Below are 21,747 nucleotides of genomic sequence, written 5' to 3'. Positions count from 1 at the left end.
TACAAGTAAGCTGTTGAGTGTTGGGTGTTGGCAACACTGTACAGGAATCTCTTGGGCATGGTGTTCTGGACATTGAGCATCAATGACACGCCCAAGCCTCTCATCTTACCCCAATGTCTGACTGCTTCAGGTGAGAAGCTGTTGAACATCACCCCCCTCCCCATATACAAATAAATAGAATACACTTCCCCAAGTAACAATTCCCCTTTAAATAACTTCTCTTGCAGGGCAACAAATAGGGAACCACTTTGACCAGAGCGCCTAGTCATAACAAGACAGCTGATTGGCTTTGGCAGTTTAACATACACATCAGTGCACATTCCTCTAAACTTTGCAAGTCAAAAATATTTGCTGAATATATTGTGATATTCCTGCAGTAATTCCAGAATTTTTTTTTCCTTGAATAGGGATTACCAGGTCTCAATGGTCCCAAAGGTGAAAAGGTGAGAATGTCATTCGTAAGGAGGAGTTGGGAGTCCATTTGACCCACCTATCTTTCGTTGCCACTGAGGTCCAACTCATGTCACCTCCTTCTTTCTCTGTTCCTCCAATGTCTGTTGAGGAAAGATGTCTCCCAGTTTTTTGTTTTATGAATGATTCAGCCTTCATTGTCTAATGCTGCATTTACCTGATCTCTCCTTTTGACTTCCCCCCACAACCTCTCAGACGCAACAGAATAGTTGAGTTTCACCGTTTGACTCCAGAGACAGCGCCATCCCATTGTGGAGGCTGGAGGAGAAGCTGCTGACCCACGGACTGGGCAGCCCCACAGTCCTCGTGGACCGACCTGCGATGGGGCCAAACCCAAGGCCTGTACACATTTTTCCCGGCAGGTCCGGCTCCTCCCTGGTTAAACACAAGTTTGACATCACTAAAGTTGTCACCAGAGCCTACCGAGGTGATAAATTGCCAGTAACACAGCGCAGTTTTATATTGTGAGATACATTTCCCTGGGATACTGTGAGTCAACTGTGGCTCAGTGGGTAACACTCTTGCCTCTGAATCAGAAGGTATGTGCTCAGGTCCCACCCCTGAGAAACCTGAGGTCAACATCTCGACTAGTGCTCCAGTGCGGTACTGAGGGAGTGCTGCATTATCAATGGTGCCTTCTTTTGGATGAGACCTTAAACCAAGGCCCCATCTGTCCTCTCAGTTGGATATAAAAATCTCGTGGTGTTGTTTGAGTGTCCTAGCTAATATTTATCCCTCAACGAGTGTTGAGAAGCAGATTAGAATCTTAGAAGGTTTACAGCACAGGAAGAGGTCACTTGGCCCATCCCAGAAGGGAGAAACAGTTCGGACCAGTACTCTTATTTCCCGGTTTTTACTCTTTTGCCTTTCTGGGATCGTGCCTGTGCCAACTGAGGAAGAAGCTACCGAGCCTAATCCCGCCTTCCAGCATTTTGGTCTGTAGCGCTGCAGCTTATGGCACTTGAGGTGCACCTTTTAAGTGAGTTGAGAGTTGCTGCCCTTTCAGAGGGTGAGTTCCAGGCTCCCGCGACCCTCTGGCTGAAAAAATATTTCCTTGGCTCCCCTCTAACCTTTCCACCAATCACTTTAAATCTGTGTCCCCGCCACCCCCCCCCACCCCCCACCCGTGTCCCTGACCTCTCTGCTAAGGTAAATAGGGCCCTTCCCATCCACTCTATCCAGGCCCCTCACAATTTTGTACATCTCAATCAAATCTCCCCTCAGCCTCCTCTGTTCCAAGGAGCACAACTCCGGCCTATCCAACTTTATCTGGTCATCATCACATTTTTTTTTTGTGGGATCTTGCTGTGCACAAATTAGCTGCATTACGACGCTTCAAAAACACTTCCCTGGCTGTCAAGGGCTTTGGGACATACTGAAAGGTGCTATAGGAATGCAAGCTCATACATTCGATGTTAAGTTTTGCGAGGCGGGGCTGTCCTTTATGCCTACTCCATTTCTCGATTGCGCAGATCAAGTGTCTTACACCTTCCTCACTGAGATCGGATTTCGGTCTCTTTACTCCACCTTCAATAGCTCACGGGCGATTTACTGCACCCAATCCCCTTGCCCTCACATAAGGTGCCTTTCTGTGTCTGGCTTCGGGCACACCTTTAGGGTATCATGTCGTAGCTGCTTTCTGCCAATCGATATGTATTCAAGAGCCGTTTTCAATGTGTTTCTTTCACAGGGAAATGAGGGGAGACAGGGAGAACCAGGTCGGTCTGTAAGTATCGTGGAATCATGGGCCTGAATTTCTCAAGTCTTGGGTCACATACGATCGGTGGGTCCAGGAGTGGACGGGAAGTGGGCCATCAGCTGCGATTTCGCGCTAGGGCGCTGTCCAATTAACGGCCGGCCAGTGTGAAACAAGCGCTGGAATCCTCAGTGCTGTGGGGTGGTGGGGACAGGGAGAGGGCGGGCGCTGATGGAACTGAGGGTGCCAGAGAGCTCCCTGAATGCAGACAGCTTCCCCAGGGAGCTGCAGACCCCTCCCCCCGCCCCCCCCCAACCCCACACAGACGAAAGGACACGACAAAACATGCTGCAAAGTATGTCCGTGCATCACAGTCAAGCACCTGAAAACATAGCTCATGGAAAACCAGTCCCCAGATGCCTCTTCGGATTTTATTTCCCCACGACGATCTCGTCCTGCCCTGGATCGAGCAAAATGTGAATGCTGCCTGGGAGAATGGCCCATCGGCCAACTGTGAGTGCGGCCGGGCCACATAAAATCGCTGTTAATTGTATCGTTGATGGACTTAATCGCCCACTTAATTGTCGGCGGGCACCAACAATTGTTGACTGCTGGATGCACTTGCCAAGCAAAATATGATGATGTTGGGACGTTCGCCCAATGACACCTCACGCTATTTCGTGTTCGTTCAGTTCGGACACGCCCCCGCCCACGGGAGGTAAAATTCTGGCATTGAAAAGGCAGCACAGAAGGAGGCCGCTCAGCCCATCCTGCCTGTGCCAGCTCTTTGAAAAAGCTGTCAAACCGGCCCCACCGCCTGCTCCCTCCCTATCGCCCTGCACGTTTTGTCCCTCCCAGCATTTATCTGAACTCCCCTTTTGAAAGTTACTGTTGAATCTGCTTCCGCCAACCCCCTCATGCCATGTTCTCCAGATTAGGACAACTGTGTTGGAAAATATTCTTCTAATCTCATGATTCGTTCTTTTTCCACTGATCGTAAACGTGTGCCCTCCATTGATCTGTTCTTAATATATAACATTACTGACAGCGAGAGCAGAACAACAAGGAGTAAGACACATGGCCGGTGAAGATTGCTCTGCCATTTAATATGATCGCGGTTAATCTTGAGCATCAAGACCATTTTCCCACCCATTCCCAAAGTCCCTTGATTCCCTGACAGCCCAAAAACTGCCTATCCCAGCCTTAAATATATTCAACAATGGAGCATTCACAACCCCCTGGGGTAGAGAATTCCAAACGTTCACAACCCCTTTGAGTGAGGTAATTTCTTCTCACCTCAGTCCTAAATGATCGGCCCCCCTCAGCCTAACACTGTGCCCTGTGGTTTAGATTCGCCAACCAGTAGAAACAATCTCTCAATGGCCACCCTTCAGAATCTTAAATGTTTCAATGAGATCATCTCATTCTTCTAAGCTCCAGAGAATATCGGCCCAGTTTACTCAGCCTCTCATGGTGGGACAAGCCCCCTCACCTCAGGGACCAACCCAGTGACCCTCTCACTGTACCGCCTCCAATGCAATTACATCCTTTCTTAAGCAGAAATACCTGGAAAAACTCAGCAGGTCTGGCAGCATCGGCGGAGAAGAGCACAGTTGACGTTTCAAGTCCTCATGACCCTTCGACAGTTCTGTTGAAGGGTCATGAGGACTCGAAACGTCAACTGTGCTCTTCTCTGCCGATGCTGCCAGACCTGCTGAGTTTTTCCAGGTAATTCGGACTCACTAAAGCCCTGGACACCTGTAGCAGGACTTCTTTATTCTTGTACTCTAACCCCCTTGCAGTAAAGGCGTTTAAGAAAACCTGAGCCTCAATTAAAGATGCTTTTACATGCAGGGTGGTACCACGATTATATTGTCCCTCCTTCCCACTCCCTTATAGGCCCAGTTTAGGCCAGATTCTTTTTGGCATGTGATGATGCCTCTGTTAAGCAGTTCGGGATGATTTTCCACATTAAGGTGCTGGAGAAATAATGCAAGTCATCGGGATTCGGTTAAATGAGGCAGATTGGGATTTTCCAGTCCCACGGAAATTCCCGCCCGAAGCCAACAGACCCTTGGTCGCTCTGTCGAATTTTCTGTCCTACCCACGACAATTACCACTGTGGACGGGACTGGAAAATCCCGGACTGTTTTCTAAGCATGCAGAGAAAAACGGAAATTTCTGGTTTCCAATGGTCTTGCAGCAGGAGCGGTTAATGAAAAGTCAAAATCAGAGCCTCTCACTCGCTTTCCTGTTTTCAACCTTTTCTGTTTCTATAATCAGCATTTTTGTCCTTCCACCTTCCTCCTCTGGGACAAAATCGGTCAAGGCAGGAAACAGTTTGATGTGATAAGCGTGAGGGCCTGAGTTGAGACTGAGGCAAGGCCTATCTCAATAAAGGCACAAAGTGAACGAAACTCCAGCACCGTAAATACAAACTGCTGGAAATTTTGTAACAGAAGCCGTTGGGAGAATCATACCTGCAGGTCAGACAAAACCTGGGAGCGAAGAGAAAAGATGGGTAAATCTATGGATGAACCATGGATGTGAGAGTGAAGGGTTTCACTGGGAATGCCAACTCTCAGATTTCCAGGGCAGGATTTTACGCACCGGCGAGCTGGGGGAGCGGGGGGCAGGGCCCGCTCACCGACGCGTAAAATGACACCCGGTGGCGTTGGGCGGGGGTGGGGGGGGGTGGTGCTCCCGACGTCACCCCGCCCCATTTAAACTTTCAGGAAGGTGGGGGGTGCAGAAAAATCAGCTGCGCACCCACCGACCTGTCAATGGCCAATTGAGGCCATTGACAGGGTCAATTATGTAACTAAAGGACCTCCCCATCCAACTTTAAGGTCAGCGGGCAGGCCAGGAGCCCTGGCGGGAACTAGAAAATACATGAAACCTCATCCACCGGCGGGATGAGGTTTCAAGTAGGTTTTTTAAAAACTTAATAAAGTTTTTGTAAAAATTATGGACATGTCCCAACTCATGTGACATGAGGGGACATGTTAGGGAAATTTTATTTTTCTATTTTTAGCTTTTTGACATTTAGAGTCGATCTCCCTGAGGCTGCACTTAGCTTCAGGGAGATGAGTGCGCTCTTTCATGCGCATGCGTGAAATAGCGCACTCTCGATTTTGGGATTCCCCCACCCCCGCTTGTACAGGGAGCGCATAGCGCTTCTGTGCGGACGTCACACTGGACGGGCCTTAATTGGCCCACCCACATATAATGGCAGCGCGCCTTTACAGCCCGCCCTTCAACTACCCCCCCCTCCTCCCCCCCACCGATGGGGAAAATTCAGCCCCCTGTTCCACTGGCGGAGTAATCACGGGCTGCGTTCCTATTAAGTGTGGACGGATAGTGGCTACTATGAATGGTCACTTCAGCAAAAAGCAAGTAGACACTTCATGGTGCTGCAGTTTGAAAAATATTTAACTCCAGTGCTAAACTGCATTATTTAGAGAATAAATTGTGATTATGTTTGTATAACCTGTATGCTTGCTGGATCCTGGCTGTGTTGCTAATTGCTCGGTGCAAACCGTGATGTTATTGGCAAAATATACGCCTGTCACATCCAAAGAATAATTTCCAGACCAAAGTACAATACAGCTACGATCACGGCCCACCTGCCACTCTGAGATCGTGTTAGTAGCGCGGGAATCTGACTTTCTCCGCCAGTCCTAGCATGGGCCACCTGAGCCTGTCCACAACATCGAAACAACCTTCTTGCTGCCCTAACTAGACAGCCTTCTCATCCCCCTAATAGACCACCATCGTCACACGAACATTGAAAAATGGTGACTTTGCTCATTAAATCCACTCTTCTTTTAGTTGCTCTCCTTCTCCTCCATCAATCACTTCATCTTCTGAAGGGAAGTTCTGGGTAAACCTTCCAAATTCCCAGAGGTGTCAAGCAGTTCCCCATCTTATTCGTCCATCTCAACTTCATAGCTCAACATGGAATACTTCCCTCCATACACAACTGTTTCCACCTCCCCCCCCTGCACTTTGCATTCCCTAAGCTCAACGTCACATGAACAGCATAACCTTCAACACAGCTCCCATACAATTATTTGCTCAACTCCTCTTTCTGAAGTGATTAATTGACGCTGATTTTGCTGGCATTATACATTAACCCTTTTGCTTGCTACCTCCCATTTTCTGACCCACTCACCCATTGAACTAAAACTTGCTGCTCAACATTGCCACCTTGTTCCCCCAGTGCAATGAACTTCAGGTGCTCCCACGGCCTTACCTCTGAAGGCTTCTCCATCCCAATATCCTCCCTGCACCCTTGGCTCCTTCAGCTGTGGCCTTTCTGTGCACTCCAACTGTCTGGGATTCTCTCCCTTTTTCCTTCTCCCGTCTACTTCTCCGTTCACCTTTCAGAATCCTTCTGGAAATCTTATCTATTTGACCAAGCTTTTGATGACCTCTCCTAACTCTTGTTCCATGCCTTGGCCTCTTGTTCCTTAATCCCCTCATCCAGCAAAATGCCTTGGGATAATTAAAGGTGATTTTTTTTTTTGCTCAGTGGATAAATATATCTTAAAGCACGTTACATTCTCCATCCGCATGAACATAGCATCACATGAGCAGGAGTAGGCCCTTCGGCCCCTTGAGCCTGCTCCACCATTCAGTAAGATCGTGGCTGATCCGATTGTGGCCTCAACTCTACATTCCGCCTACCCCCAATAACCTTAGACTCCCTTGTTAGTCAAGAATCTCTCTACCCCTGCCTTAAAAATATTCAATGACCCTGCCTCTACCACTGTCCGGGGAAGAGAGCTTCAAAGATTCACGACCCCCTGAGAGAATAAATTCAGTCTCATCTCTGTCTTAAATGGGAGACCACTTATTTTTAACCCATGTTCCCTCATTCTAGTCTCTCCCACAAGGGAAAACATCTTCTCAGCATCCACTCTGTCAAGTCCCCTCGGATTTTATGTTTCAGTAAGATCACCTCTCAATCTTCTAAACTCCAATGGACACAAGCCCAATCTCTCTCGTAAAATAACAACCTAATCCGAGGTATCAGTCAAGTGTGCCTTCTCTGAACTGCTTCTAATGCATATTTATACCCTTTCTTAAATAAGGAGACCAAAACTGTACCCAGTACTCCATATGTGGTCTCACCACCACTCGGTACAATTATAACAAACACCCCTACTTCTATATTCCATTTCCTTAGCAATAAATCCACAATAACTCCCACAACACTCAAGAAGCTGGACACCATCCAGGACAAAGCAGCCCGTTTGATTGGCACCACATCCACAAACATTCACTCCCTCTACCACCGACGCACAGTGGCAGCAGTGTGTACCATCTACAAGATGCACTGCAGGAATTCACCAAGGTTCCTTTGACAACACCTTCCAAACCCACGACCTCTACCATTTAGAAGGACAAGGGCAGCAGATACATGGGAACACCACCGCCTGCAAGTTCCCCTCCAAGCCACTCACCATCCTGACTTGGAAATATATCACCGTTCCTTCACTGTCACTGGGTCAAAATCCTGGAACTCCCCTCCCTAACAGCACTGTGGGTGTACCTACATCACATGGACTGCAGTGGTTCAAGAAAGCAGCTCACCACCACCTTGTCAAGGGCAACTAGGAATGGGCAATAAATGCTGGCCCAGCCAGAAATGTGCACATCCCATGAATGAATTTTTAAAAATCACAACGTTCCATTTGCCTTCCTAATCACTTGCTGTACCTGCATACTGGATTTTCCTGATTCATGTACCAGGACACCCAGATCCCTCTATATCTCAGAGTTCTGCAATCTCCCTCCATTTGAATAATACGGTGTTTTTCTATTCTTCCTGCCAAAGTGGACAAGTTCACATTTTCCCACATCATACTCCATCTGCCGAATTTTTGGCCGCTCACTTAACCTTTTGCACATGCTAATGTCCTTTTCACAACTTACTTTCCTGCCTATCTTTGAGTTTTTCTAACTGTGCCACCTCTTTCATTCTATTCCAGATCACTGGCCCCTCGGGAAGTAAAGGTGACCAGGTAAGAACCGTCTCTCCTTCCTATGTCTGGTCTTCTCTGGTATATCCTGTGTCACCTGCACCGTTAAACTACACTTCCTCAGTTTGTTTGGAATTGTGTGAACGCTGTGCATTCCCATCTTTACACCAGTTTTGTTTTTCTTTATGATAGGGTGAACGAGGACCCCCAGGAATCTCAGGCGAGAAGGGAACAAAGGGAGACCCAGCAGAGAAGGGCAATAAGGTGAGGCAGAAATTATAGAGAACCAGCTAATCATATGAGGAACTGAGGGAGACTATGTGCCATTTTTGCACTTTAGCATTGAAGAAAATAGGTCATTGTGTGCTGATCATTGTCTATATTTCATGTACTACATTGCAGTCATCTTCTTAATAGAGTCTTCCGCTTTGCAAAACTCTCGTCTGCTCAAGAACATCAAAACATAAGAAATAGGGACAGAAGTAGGCCATTTGGCCCCTTGAGCCTGCTCTGCTATTTATGGCTGATCTGATTGTGGCCTTAACTCCACTTTCCTGCCAGCTGCCCCCATAATCCTCACCTCTCTTTGTCAATCAAAAATCTGTCTAACTCAGCCTTGAATATATTCAGTGACCCAGCCTCCACTGCTCGCTGGGGAAGAGAATTCCAAAGACTAGCAACCCTCTGAGAGAAGAAATTCCTTTTCATCTCTGTCTTAAATGAGAGACTGCTTATTTTGAAACTGTGTCCCCTAGTTCTAGATTAAACGTTGTAAGAGCTCAGGAGGGCAAATTGCTCAGAGTATAGAGACCAGACGGCCTAGATCTTTGTTACAAGGATAAACTGGGGCAGGCCGTGAGTCATACAGCCATTCCTGTTGGACATCCACCTGTTTAATGCTCCACCAGCTCCTTCAAGTTGAATTAGACATACATTTCTAGGAGGCTGCATTAATTCCCGGAGTAGTTCAGGTTCCTTTCTGCTGGACTTGTATCAAATTGCACTAATAGACATCACAGAACCAGACAAAATGAGCTGGGAGGGGTTATTTCTTATGCTGCCTTCCATCTCGGCTCATGTCTGTGTTTCTTGAGTCTTTGGTTACCTTATCCCTGGAACTACCCGTTTTTCAATCCAAGAATTTTCCTTTAAATTGGCCAAAGGTTGCACTGGGAAGCAACTGCTAGCAATGGCGCCTGACTCCCAAATATCAAACCAATATGAACACAACTCTAATGGGCTCAAGGGTGATAGAATGGGAAAGTAGAGTTTAGGTAGAAGATCAACTTATTGAAGGGTAATGCTTTTCGAGGGACTGTGACTGACTCCTGCTCCCCTTTCTATCTTCTTATTAACTCTGCTGAACCCATTTAAACGTATGGGGAGATAGTAGCATGCTGGTAATGTCACTGGGCTAGTAACCCAGAGGCCCAGGCTAATGCTCTGGGGACATGGGTTCGAATCCCACCATGGCAGCTGGTGGAATTTAAAATCAATCAATAAATCTGGAATTGAAAGCTAGTCTCAGTAATTGTGACCACGGCAACTATCATTGTTTGTCCTGGTTCACTAATGCCCCTTTAGGGAAGGCAATCTGCTGTCTTTACCTGATCTGGCCTACATGTGACAACTCCAGATCCACAGCAATGTGGTTGATTCTTAATTGGCTTCTGAAATGGCCTAGCAAGCAACTCAGTTCAATGGCAATTGTGGGTGGCCTTGCCAGTGATGCCCACATTCCATGAAAGAATGAACAAGAAGGTGACAATGTGGTCTGCAAGCTAGTTTTGAATGGAGAAGGCCCTTGGACCCATCTTACCTCAACAGCATGCCAACCATCTCCTGAATGACATCCCCTTACCTCCAACCTATCCAGAAAGCATTGTTGATCAGCCTTTGTACAGAGAAAACGTCCAGCTGAACGGAAAACAGTTTCTCAAACCATTGTATCATGTGACCATTAGGAAGGCAGAAGACAAACAAGATGAATCTTGGACTTTTCAACCTTCCAGACTCAACATTGATTTCAATAATTTCAGATCGTAACCGTTAATTGGGGTTATTTGAGTTTGATTGTATTCAGGTGATGGGCATTAACTGGGGATTCACTTGTGCCCCTATAGATATTGACAAGCTTGGCCTAAATAGCCAAGTGGTTATGGTACTGGGTTTGTAACCCTAAGATCAAGAGTTCAAATCTCACAATGGCAAACTATGAAACAATGTAACTTCATCTGAAAACAGATGGAAATGTGTTTTTTTTAAATCTTAACTCTTGATAATCTTTTTTTAAAAGATTATCAAGAGTTAAGATTTAAAAGATTATCAAGAGTTCAAATCTCACAATGGCAAACTATGAAACAATGTAACTTCATCTGAAAAGGAACAGATGGAAATGTGTTTGTACTTGAAAGAGTTACTCCAGTAAAAAAAAACTTATATCTTTGCTTGGCCTAAATAGCCAAGTGGTTATGGTACTGGGCTTGCAATCCCAAGATCAAGAGTTCAAATCTCACAATGGCAAACTATGAAACAATATAACTTCATCTGAAACAGATGGAAACGGGCTTGTACTTGAAAGAGTTATAGGTATTGACAAAACTAAAACTGTGCTTGGTTAGGAGTTGTAAGCTTGTAATGTCTAACTGTGTAAATAAATATAAAAGCATGTAAAGATGGGCTCCAGTTCTATCCTTCACCAGCGGGCTTTCCGGAATACAATAACCGCTCCTGCTGTTTTGTCAGGTGGTGGGTGCTGCTAGTTGTATTTATATTTCCTCCAGATCCATCTTTTGTATCTTTTCTTGCCCCACTATCTATCCACTTCTGCCTTCCACAATATTCCTTTTCGTCATTTATCGTTATTGTAATTCGGAAAGCCCGCTGGTGAAGGATAGAACTGGAGCCCATCTTTACATGCTTTTATATTTATTTACACAGTTAGATATTACAAGCTTACAACTCCTAACCAAGCTTGCCTCCCATCCTATCGTCGAGCTTCCTCTCTGTTCTTTCCTCCCACCCCTGTCTCTGTACTTGTTTAAAAACGCATTATATCTCAAACTATTTCCAGTTCTATGTCACTGACCTGAAACATTAACTCTCTCTGCACGGACACTGCCTGAGCTGATGGGTGTTCCCCTGCATTTTCTGCTTGATTTCAGATTCCCAATACCTGCGGTGTTTTGCCTTTGTTGTAGAGGGGTCTTTTTTTTGGCTGGACTGTTCCACAATATTTACCATGTTCTTTTTCACTAGGGCGAACCCGGGTACGGTATCCCAGGGCAACCAGGGCCCAAAGGCGATCCAGGTGACAGAGTAAGTATTTAACTTTCCCTTTTAAAAAGACAAACGATCATAGAACCATACAGCAGTGAGTGAGTCCTTTCGGCCCTTCATGTCCGTGCCAGCTCTTTGAAGAACCACCCAATTCGTCCCACTCCCTCTGCTATACCCAATCACCTTGTAATCTTTCCCTTTCAAGTACTTAAGCAATTCACTTCTGAAAATTGAACATCCTTCCACAACCCTTTCAGACAGTGTATTGTAGATCACCACAAATCATGAGCAAAAACAACTCTCATGTTGCCTCTGGTTCTTTTGCCAATAACATTATATCTGTGTCCCTCTGGTTACTGACCCTCCTGCCGCTGGAAACAGTTTCTCCCTCTCGGCTCTTTCAAAACCTTTCATAATTTTGAACACCTTAATCAAATCTGCCCGCCCCAACTTATCCTTCTAAGGAGAATAACCACAGTGGGCTGAACTTTCCCTTGGGCTTCAGGACTCTGAGTCCTCAGCCTCCTGAGCCCGCATTTGCCAGCGACAAGTGAATTCACTGGAGGCGGCCTCTTCCGGACCCTCCATCCAATGAAGGATAGCGGGTGGGCTGCTGATGCAGCTGACCCAGTCAGAGGACCAGCAGCTCTGAAGCCTCGACAGCCCCATCGGGAGAGGCTGAGGTAGGTCGGAAACCTCAAGGGCACCACTAAATGGACCCACCCTCGGACAGGTAAGTAGAAATAATAAACTCAGGATGGCCGAGGACAAGAAGCCCCTTCACAGGGGTGACTGTGGGCCACAGGGGCCACTTCTGGTGTCCGCAGCCCCCTCTTTGGTTCATGAAGGCCCCGGCTCTTAACAGCCCCCTGGGCTGCCTCAGGGATGTCACCTCCATGAGACAGGCAGCCTCTCCACGTGGTAGGGAAAATGCCAGCGGCCCCACTTAATCACCCCTTATATAGGGGCCTTAATAATGCAAATTGGCTGCCCATCTCCATACCCTTGGGTCACCTCCTGCCCGCTGCTGGGTAACCTCCCTGATGCCACTCCCTGCTATTTTGCCAGCTTCCCCGACTCCATTCTAGGGGCCAGCTAAAATTCAGGCCGGCTTCTCTAGTCTCTCCATGGAACTGAAGCTCCTCTTCCCTGGTGCCATTCTAGTCAATCTTCTATCAAAGGCCTTGACATCCTTCCGAAACAGTGGTGCCCATTAATTCACAGGGCTGTGGGCAAATAACATGGGGATGGGACTAAACGGATCTTTTTTTTAAAAGAGCTGGCAAAGATACGATGGGCTGAATGGCCTCCTGTGCTTTATGATTCTACACTTGGTCTGAATGGAAATAGGCTCAGTCCTATTGGAAGAACAGAAGCACTTGCAGGTACAGGTACAGCACCTCAGTTTGATAACACTGCTTATAAAAAACTGAATGGAATTCTAGGTGTTATCAGAAGGTCTGTAGGATTTAGAAGCCATGAGGTAATGAGGAGCCTAAAGCTTTAAGAAGACTTCAGTCGGAGCATGCTGGATATGGGCTCCGCACTATAGGAAGGATATTGAGACTTTGGAGAGGGTACAATGGAGCTTCACTCGGATCCTGCCTGGTATGAGGAAAAATTGTGCCCTCTTTTGTTGGAAAACACAGATCAGGTGGCGATATGATAGCTTTGCAAATTATGAAAGCAGAAGATGGAGTAGATGGAAACAGGTATTTTTCTCCCAGTGGTTGAGGAGTCAAGAATGAGAGCATTGTGTTACGATCCCCACGGAGACCAGTAATGGTTTAAAGAGAAATTCGAACTTTGAGTTCTTAGCTGAAAGGATGACAAACGAAAATAAGAAATAGAAGCAGAAGTAAATGTTATGGCCAATCGCTCCTGCTCCTCCATTCAAAATGATCATGACTGATCTTGGGCTTCAAGTCCATTTTCCTGCCAGCTGCCTATATCCTGTCAAGATGTGATGTCATATCAAGATTTCATGTTCTCAAAGAACTTTTACTCTATCAATAGCTAAAGACAAAACACTATTAATTCAACACTATTAACTTTTCATAGGTGACATGCTTTAAACTACTGGAGAGAATTTTCCCCTTTCTGCTTTTAATGACAACCGGAAGCCCCAATTCTGTTACATTACTCCGTCTCTTAAGCAGACATCCAATCTCCCGGAACCAATTCAGAGTGCTTCACAGCATCAAGGGCTTACTTCTATTCTTTTCCTTGCCCAATACTATCGTCCGCCGTGAGAGTGTTCCTGGGGATTCTCCCTCTAGCTTCAGCTAGGCGAGCCGTCCAGCCCGGTTCTAACTCCTCACAAACTCAGCCTTCAATCTGAGTGCGAGCTTTCACCCACATTCCACATGGTGAGTGATGGAGTCAGCCTTTTCTCTACTTGAGGTGCTGGCCTGGCCAACATCTGTAACCTTTTTGCTCTCCAACTCCCAATCTACTGCAGACTGTATGAGACCATAAACCGCAACTGCCTCTGTCTGTGATATCCCTGGGTTTATTGGGGAGGCCTGTAACGTGATCTCAAAATCATTTCCTCTACCCTCCTCCATGGCAAGGGGAAATGGCCTAGCCTTGTAACCAAGTAAAAATGTTAATCAGCTATCTCAGATCACCTTAGCCTTTCATCTTAGTGAAAAAAGGGGCCGGTTCCAGCACAGCTCTTCACAACCTGATACCAACAACACCTTTCTGGGTTTCAAGAGACTCTTCCCATTGCGGGTTTAAAACAGCTGTCATTGACCCCAGGTGTTAACATTTGGCACCTCCCTTTCAATAACACAATGTGACCCTCTCTTTGATCCAACAATTAAACCACCCAGGTTTACTGTGGGACTGACTCCATTGGTCTTAACTCCTTTTATTTAATCTGCGTTCAAAGGTACAGTCCTGGACAAAAGATAATCGTATAAATGAAAGGATATCATCCTAAAACATAACAATCCTATAAACGTCACATTTTTAACAATAGGTACAAGATTTAAATTTAGAACAAAGAGCAGGAGAAACTTCTTCACACGGAGAATTGTGAGGAATTGGAATTCACTTTCAGAGCTGCGGCTGAGGCAGAAACTGTGTCAACATTTAGGGTCAGATCGGAAAGGAAGATGAAGAAGAAAAGTTTGAAGGGATGTGGGAAAGGGATGAATAATTTCAATTAAATCTATTTTTTCCCTTTAATGTCCCTTCATTGTGCACTACATGTTCCATTTAAGATTTCTGTGTGGCTGCACATCATACACCTTAAAGGAACCATTGCCTCTTTGTTCCCTGTGCGGCACATTCCTGATTCTTACGTGGTTTAGAGAGAAGGTTTATTAGAAATAGTCGCTTGTGCATCACGGGCTGGATGGATCCAGTGGCTTGCTTCCATGATGTAACATCCACATCTCTCTATGGTCGTCACCCACGGATGGGCAATGTATTTAATGGTCTACGGTTGGAGCCACCACACTAACCTGTCTGCATCTCATTTTAGGGGAATATTGGGCTCTCTGGGAGACCAGGAGAAAAGGTAAGGGATATTCAGCCGCAACACAAGCTGCGCCTGGTTCAAGTTTACTCAGCTTTTGAGCGGGTAAATGGTGACTAATGATGGTTTATGTTGCAGGGGGATCGGGGAACAAGTGGAGAGAAAGGAGAGCCTGGCAAAACAGGGCCACCTGGACTGAATGGATTCCGAGGGAAAGAGGTGAAGACCCATCTGTGCTCCCTGCTCTTGATCCATTTAGTTTGGCACAAAATCCATTTTAAAACTGGCCTCTTTTGATGACATTCTCTCTGCTCAGAAACTGCTGATGATTTGCTTCTTTTTCTAAGTATTACAGAAGGGTATGGCAGTGAAGTCATTATATTACTGTACTACAATGACAGAAACCTCAGAGAGTGGCTGCAATTTTACTCATTGGTGGTGTTTTCTTTACCACCCACCCAAAACTAAAGCTGGGGCCAAGCCGGCCTCTGTGTGGTCAGGACAGTCCAAACTAATTTTACGGCTGTCGGGCCATTAATTGGTGTAGGGCGAGACTCTTGTCCTCTATCTGGGAGGAGGTTTCACCAATCAAATGCCCCGATAGCTCTCCAGTCCCAACAATGCCCCCAGGAGTGCTGGCCACTGATGGGACTGCAGCCAGTCCCCAGTTAAGAATGTCACTGGAATCAGATGAGAAAATGAGTGGGGGAGTTTTGGGCAGACCCTGTGGGGGGCAGGGATGGGGCTCTGCCATTGGGAGGACCAGAGTGGGAACAAGCAGGAGTGAGGGGAACGTACCATTCATGTGGCCTCCATTGTGACTGGACAGGAAGGATCTCTCCCAACCTACAGCAATGCCACCAGGTAGAAACCACAGGGCATGGACACCAACCCCGACAATTCCTAACCTGGCACTGGTAAAATATTAGCGGCAGCAGGTGGAGACCCCTAAGTAGCCATTAGTTGGCAACTTAATGGTCTCAATTGGCCCAACAATGGTTGGGTGGCCTGACACCTCCTCCATCATTGGTAAAAATACATAAATGTTTGAATGACAGCTCAGGCTCTCTGATCTCTGCTGTCAATTTCACAATGCTTGTTTACACAGGTTAAGTGGTTTCAAGGGCTTGTGGCTTTTGAGGTATTAAAGGGTCTGGATGATTAACACTTTTATTAATATGTAGTGCAGACTTCTTTCAAACATAGGAGAAAGTTATCAGTGAATTTTTTTCAAAGATTTTTTTACCTCTGTACACTATAGGGTTCACACTTGCAATCTCTTAAAGGGACAGGATACCTCACTTTACCACAGCCACATATTGACCAAGTCACTAGGAGGCCTTCCCAGCTCTTTGTTCAATTAGTGCCATGGGATTTTCAGCATCTACTCAAGCCACAGGGACATGTTGATGGGGCTGAACGAGGAATTTGCTCTCACCTGAAGAATGATAGCATAACACTCTCACAGTGCAAAATCCAGGAGTAGGCCTTGAATCCACATTCCATTTTGACGCAGAGGCATGAATACTACAAACCGAACCAGTAAAGGGCTGAGAAACCTAATGTATTTTAATTTCTTTCCCAGGGTGAAAAGGGGATCAAGGGAGATGAAGGGACGCCGGTAACTCCACTTTTTAACTGAGTTTTTCTTGAGTTTTCAGTTGCTCGTTTTTCCGATTTCAATCACGTAATAACCAATTGCTGTCTTGCTGTTTTTTTCCAGGGAGAGACTGGATTACCAGGCCGGACTGGAGAGAGAGGACTTCGAGTAATACCTATAGATAATCTTTAATCGAGTGCATAGTTTATCTCCAAGGCAAAAACCTAAAGGCGTTTTGTTAAGTTTATTCTCTCATGGGATGTGGGCATCGCTGGCAAGGCTAACAATTGTCGCCCATCCCAAATTGCCCTTGAACTGAGTGGCTTTCTAGGCCATTTCAGAGGGCGGGTTAAGAGCCAACCACATTGCTGTGGGTCTTGAGCCGCATGTAGATCAGACTGAGTAAGGGTGTCTCCAGACCCATAGCCAGGTGGTTGACCCTTTGAACTGCCCTCTGAACTGGTCTAGCACACCACAATGGTTGTGTTCAAGAAAGCGCCTCACCGCAATTCGGAATGAGCTCTAAATGCCGGCCTTACCAGCCTGACCATACACTGTGAATGAATCAAAACGCATTTACGGTGTGATTTTGACCCGGCTAAAATGGCCCAATTTACCCGGTAGTTCAAGCAGAGGTAGTCGGGAGTTATGTCAGTGGCCAAAGGTTTCCGGTTTGCCACACACACACAGGTCAGGCTAAAATGCGGAGAACAGCTCTCTCCACTCTGCCCCAATCTTCTTGTTTTCGGTCTGTCTGCCGAAGTCAAGTCCAACCTACAGCACCACAATCTCCACCATGAGTAGGGGAAGGAAGCAGGTCCCAAATCTACCCCAGCCGGAACGGAGGCGAAAAAAAAGAATCAAACCCCGTGCTGTTGGCACCAATCTGTTCCACACTGGCTATCTAGCCAACCAGATCTCCAAGGAGTTCAAGTTGTTGCAGCAACTTGCACTTTGACTTACATGTTGCCGCTTAGAGCTATGGGTAGACTCCAATTTCCTTTCCATCATATGGCTGACCAGAAATCTCCCCCGCTCGTCATTGGTGTGTATTGGAAGGACTTACAAGGCAACACTCAGCTTGTTTGGTCACATTATGAACACACCCTCCTTGGCTATCGAGTCCTGGAGTGGGACTTGAACCCAGAGCTCCTGGCTCAGAGGTTCCCATTGTGCCACAAGTCCTTCTTTCTGACCGAATAATGCACCTCAAATCCGAGTTTAGAAAAGGCAAGATTCATAATTTTGGCAGACTATTTATCACTTACATCAATCCAAGGCGTGCATTGATGCATTAGGATCAGCACAGTGATCTTTCCCTCAGTGTTCCAATCTAATACCATTTCATTGAACTGGAGGCCTGTGTCTGTAGATCATGAGGATCTCCATGGGAAAGTAGTTTGTGGCTGTCTTAACATGGTCCATTCTTGTAGATGGATTGTTTCCATTTCGCAATCCAAAACAGAATGCCACTCTAGGAGGGTTATTCGGAGATGGTGTCAATTTTTCAGAAACTTCTCTTGTTTTAAAAAAGAAATGATCAATTTTTCATGACACACGTACAAAGGAATTGTGTTTAAAAGCGTTCTACTGTTTTCAGGGTTTCCCTGGAACTGACGGCAGACCTGGTACAAAGGGCGATGCTGGTGAAACAGGCCAATCGGGGAGAGATGTGAGTCCCGTCAGCACGACATTGAGTTTCGCCTGGATTTGCTCCGTTTTACTTCTGGTTCAAAGTTCACCAGAAATTCAGTCATTTCATTAAAGCTTTAATTTCATCGATTTTTGTTTCTTTTTTTTAATTATCCTTTAGGGATTAAGGGGTCCTGCAGGTCCCAAAGGAGAACAAGGCGATAAAGTAAGTGTATTCTGGATGTTAAAACAGAAAGATCTGGAGAATCACGGATACGTAATAACTGTTGAGACAAAAGGTGTAAATGGAAATCTGGATTTAAAAACAGAAAATGTGGGAAATTCAGGACGAGGTTCTTCCTAGTCCATAGAGGAAAAGGCAGGTTAACATTGTGGTGTAGGCTCCTTATAGGAACCTAGTAGATCAGCAAGCATCTTCACTGAACTGAATGACCTTTCTCTCCCCCCTCCCGCAACCCAGCCTTTTTTCTTTTAGCATTTTGTTGTCTTCAGATCCATAGACGTTCCCTTTTATCTTCTGGCTTCCATTTTCGAGGAAACTTGAAGCGCTGACTCATCTTGCCTCTTTTCCAATCCTACCAAAATGCCCTGCACTTCTGCATGTTTTCTGTTTTATAACAGTGCGATGTAAGCAGTCACCAGGGTTCTTTGCAAAATCGCAGTGAACAGACTTCTACAGGAATGCGAGGGCTTTCTCTTTGACTCACAGCAAAGAGGGATGGGGACCATGCTTAGTGCCTCTGATCCTCAGGCAAGGTGCGATGTCAGCCAAGTCATTGTGAGGAGGTGTCTAAGAGGAGGTCAGTCACCTCACTTGGGGGAAAATCCAAGTAGTGTTATATTCCACTGCTCTCTTGTGCACCTCCTAATAGAACCACATGAGTAGAAACCTAGAGGTCAGTTCACTGACACAATCCTGTCAGATAGAGATAATGTGTGGCACAGGGAGAGCTCAGTAATGTTGACCATCTCTCCCCAAACCTCCAACTTCTACAACCCCCGCCTGACATTCAAGGGGAACATATAGTTGCAAGATAAAGGGCAGTTTTTTAAAAAAAAAACGAGGTTGGGTAGGGGTCCAATTCATCAGAATGACCCCAATGTTTAAAGGGTTGCATGATGCAGCCAAGTTGAATAAACCTGACATGTGCTCCCTTGAGTTTAGATATTTGAAAGGTGATCTAATCAAGGTGTTTAAAATGGTAAAGAGATTCTATTGGGTCGTTAACAGAGAAACGATTTCCTTTGGTGGGAGAATCCAGAACACGGGGGCCTAATTTAAAATTAGAATTAGGCCCATTCAAAGTGAAATCAGGAAACACTTTTTCACACAAAGAGTTTTGGAAACATGAGACTGGGTCTCCTAAAGAGTAAACATTGGGTGGGACGGGGAGAAGCAGTTAGTTGAAATTTTCATGTCTGAGATCGATAGATTTTTGTTGGGTTATGCTATCGGGGATAGGCAGCAAAAGCAGGTCAGTGGGGCCGAGGTACAGGTCAACCATGAGCTAACTGAATAGTGGAATAGGCTTGAGGGGCTGGACAGTTCTTAACTTCCAGATTGTTTGGCTTTTGTTGAAGGGAATTGACTTTGGACTCAGATCTCAGTACAAATTCTTCAGAGCCAAAAAGCTGCTAGAATGCTTGTCCAGTTCCGAAGAAGTCATATTGGACTCAAAGCGTTAAGGGGTCGCCCATTTAAAACAGAGATGAGGCGAAATTTTTTCATTCAGAGGGTGGTGAGTCTTTGACTTCAGGGGCCTGCCTATTGCTTGAACCCATTGCCTCAATTATAGCAACAGCACTCAAGAACACAAGAAATAGGAGCAGGAATAGACCACACGGCCTGTCAAGCCTGCTCTGCCATTCAATGCACACATGGCTGCTCTCGGGCTTCGACTCCATTTTCCCCATATCCCTTGCTTCCCTGAGAGATTCCCTGTGCATCCCACCCTTAAGCATGTTCCATGATGGAGTATCTACTGCCCTCTGGGGTGGAGAATTCCAAAGATTTACAACCCTTTGAGTGAAGTAATTTCTCCTCATCTCAGCCTTGAGTTATTGGAGATTGGTTCCATTTCATTAAGAGGGGAAAACTGACTTCGGTCACAAGACTTCCTTCCTGGCCTGGCCTCCAGTGAGGCCACTAAGGCGAGCCTGTTATCCAATCTAACCGCCCCTTCTTGCTGAAGGGAGTTACATGGGTAGCGGTGAAAATGTAGAAGTGTTAATTTAATCCTTTGTTTCTAATCCAGGGAGCACTCGGACCTCCAGGACCTCCAGGGCCTCCAGGAAAACTGGTAAATAAGCAAGTTTCAAAAAGTACTACATGTAGCTTATAACCACATTTCAATATGTTGTACACCATAGCATTTGACTTGAGCGCATGCTGGTTAGAAGAGAAATAAAGAATGTCTGGCATTTATTTGACACCTTTCACAATCACAGAATGCCACAAACTATTTTGCTGCCAATGAAATACCTTTGAAGTTTAGCCACTGTTCTGATGTAAGAGACACAGCAGCCAATTTGCGCACAGTAAGCTCCCACTAACAGCAATGTGATAATGGACAGATAGTCCGTTTTTGTGATGTTGGTTGAAGGATGAGTATCGGCTAGGACACTGGGGTTAACTTGCCTGCTCTTCTTCAAAATTGTGCAGTGGGAAATTTTATGCCCACCTTTTATGTCCTCCAAGCAACGTGAATCAGCTAGAGACAGGACTTGTGCCCACACTCGGGACAAAGTCCCGCCCCAGAGATCAGATTGGCCAGCAGCTCTGTAGCCCCAGTAATGCCAATAGCAGCCATGGCCAGGACTGGGCCTACGAGCAATCCCCAGATTCCATGTGCCGGAGTCCAGGACCAGGTAAGTACAAGGAGTGTAACCTTGGGGTGGGGAGATGAGGCCTGGGGAGGTGGGGACAGAGGGACGATGGTCTTGATGGAGAGCCTGAGGGGCAGGGAGCACCTGTCATGGGGACGGGGCAGACCTTAGGCTGGGGGGAGGTGCCTGATTTGGAAAGGAGTCTCTCGAGGATGGCGCTCTCCCTCCACCCCTCATCCTGCGAGACCCTCCTACCTGCTGCTGAACTCCTCCCGCCAGCCTGAAAATTGAGAGGGACAGGAAATGGCCCTTGGGTGATCATTGATTGCCCTCTTAAGGGCCTCAATTTGGGAGAGGACGCACAGGTGAGCCTAGACTTCGCCCGTTCCACCATTGAGCTGCAGATAGGTTGAGGTGGGCAGGAAGGCAATGGAAAGAACCCACCCTCCCCCATGTCTGCATACCTGTCGGCAGGGACTGTAACATTTTGCCCCTTGGGGCAAAATTTTCTCCCCGTCGGGCGGGAAGTGTGTGAACGGGTGCGACCAGGCGAGCTTCTGACCGGCGCCCCCAATTGGGGGCGCGCCGCCATTTTGTGCGGGCGGGGAGGGATTCCCTCAGCCTCGAGTGCGCTCTTTCACGCATGAGTTGGGACATGTCCATAACTTTTATTGTAAAGTATTCTGCACTTTTTAAATCACTCATGAAACCTCATCCCGCCCGTGGAAGAGGTTTCGTGTTTGTTCAT

The 21,747-nt window shown here is 46.4% G+C and overlaps 1 protein-coding gene across 1 annotated transcript in view; it reads left to right on the top strand.

Annotated features, from left to right (window-relative positions):
- The window catches only part of col7a1 (collagen, type VII, alpha 1), a 242,415-nt gene that overhangs the window by 49,265 nt on the left and 171,403 nt on the right, over positions 1-21,747 (top strand). Inside the window, exons 28-39 of the mRNA XM_041191107.1 lie at positions 408-443; positions 2,162-2,197; positions 8,164-8,196; positions 8,347-8,418; positions 11,413-11,472; positions 14,927-14,962; positions 15,059-15,139; positions 16,506-16,541; positions 16,644-16,688; positions 18,121-18,192; positions 18,334-18,378; positions 20,429-20,473. Coding sequence (XP_041047041.1) covers positions 408-443; positions 2,162-2,197; positions 8,164-8,196; positions 8,347-8,418; positions 11,413-11,472; positions 14,927-14,962; positions 15,059-15,139; positions 16,506-16,541; positions 16,644-16,688; positions 18,121-18,192; positions 18,334-18,378; positions 20,429-20,473 — 597 coding nt within the window. The remainder of the gene's footprint in view (positions 1-407; positions 444-2,161; positions 2,198-8,163; positions 8,197-8,346; positions 8,419-11,412; positions 11,473-14,926; positions 14,963-15,058; positions 15,140-16,505; positions 16,542-16,643; positions 16,689-18,120; positions 18,193-18,333; positions 18,379-20,428; positions 20,474-21,747) is intronic.

This window comes from Carcharodon carcharias, chromosome 7 (assembly GCF_017639515.1).
Source record: "Carcharodon carcharias isolate sCarCar2 chromosome 7, sCarCar2.pri, whole genome shotgun sequence".
Classification (NCBI taxonomy): domain Eukaryota; kingdom Metazoa; phylum Chordata; class Chondrichthyes; order Lamniformes; family Lamnidae; genus Carcharodon; species Carcharodon carcharias.
The sequence above is the reverse complement of the archived record's forward strand: the minus strand, read 5'-3'. Positions and strand labels throughout refer to the sequence as shown.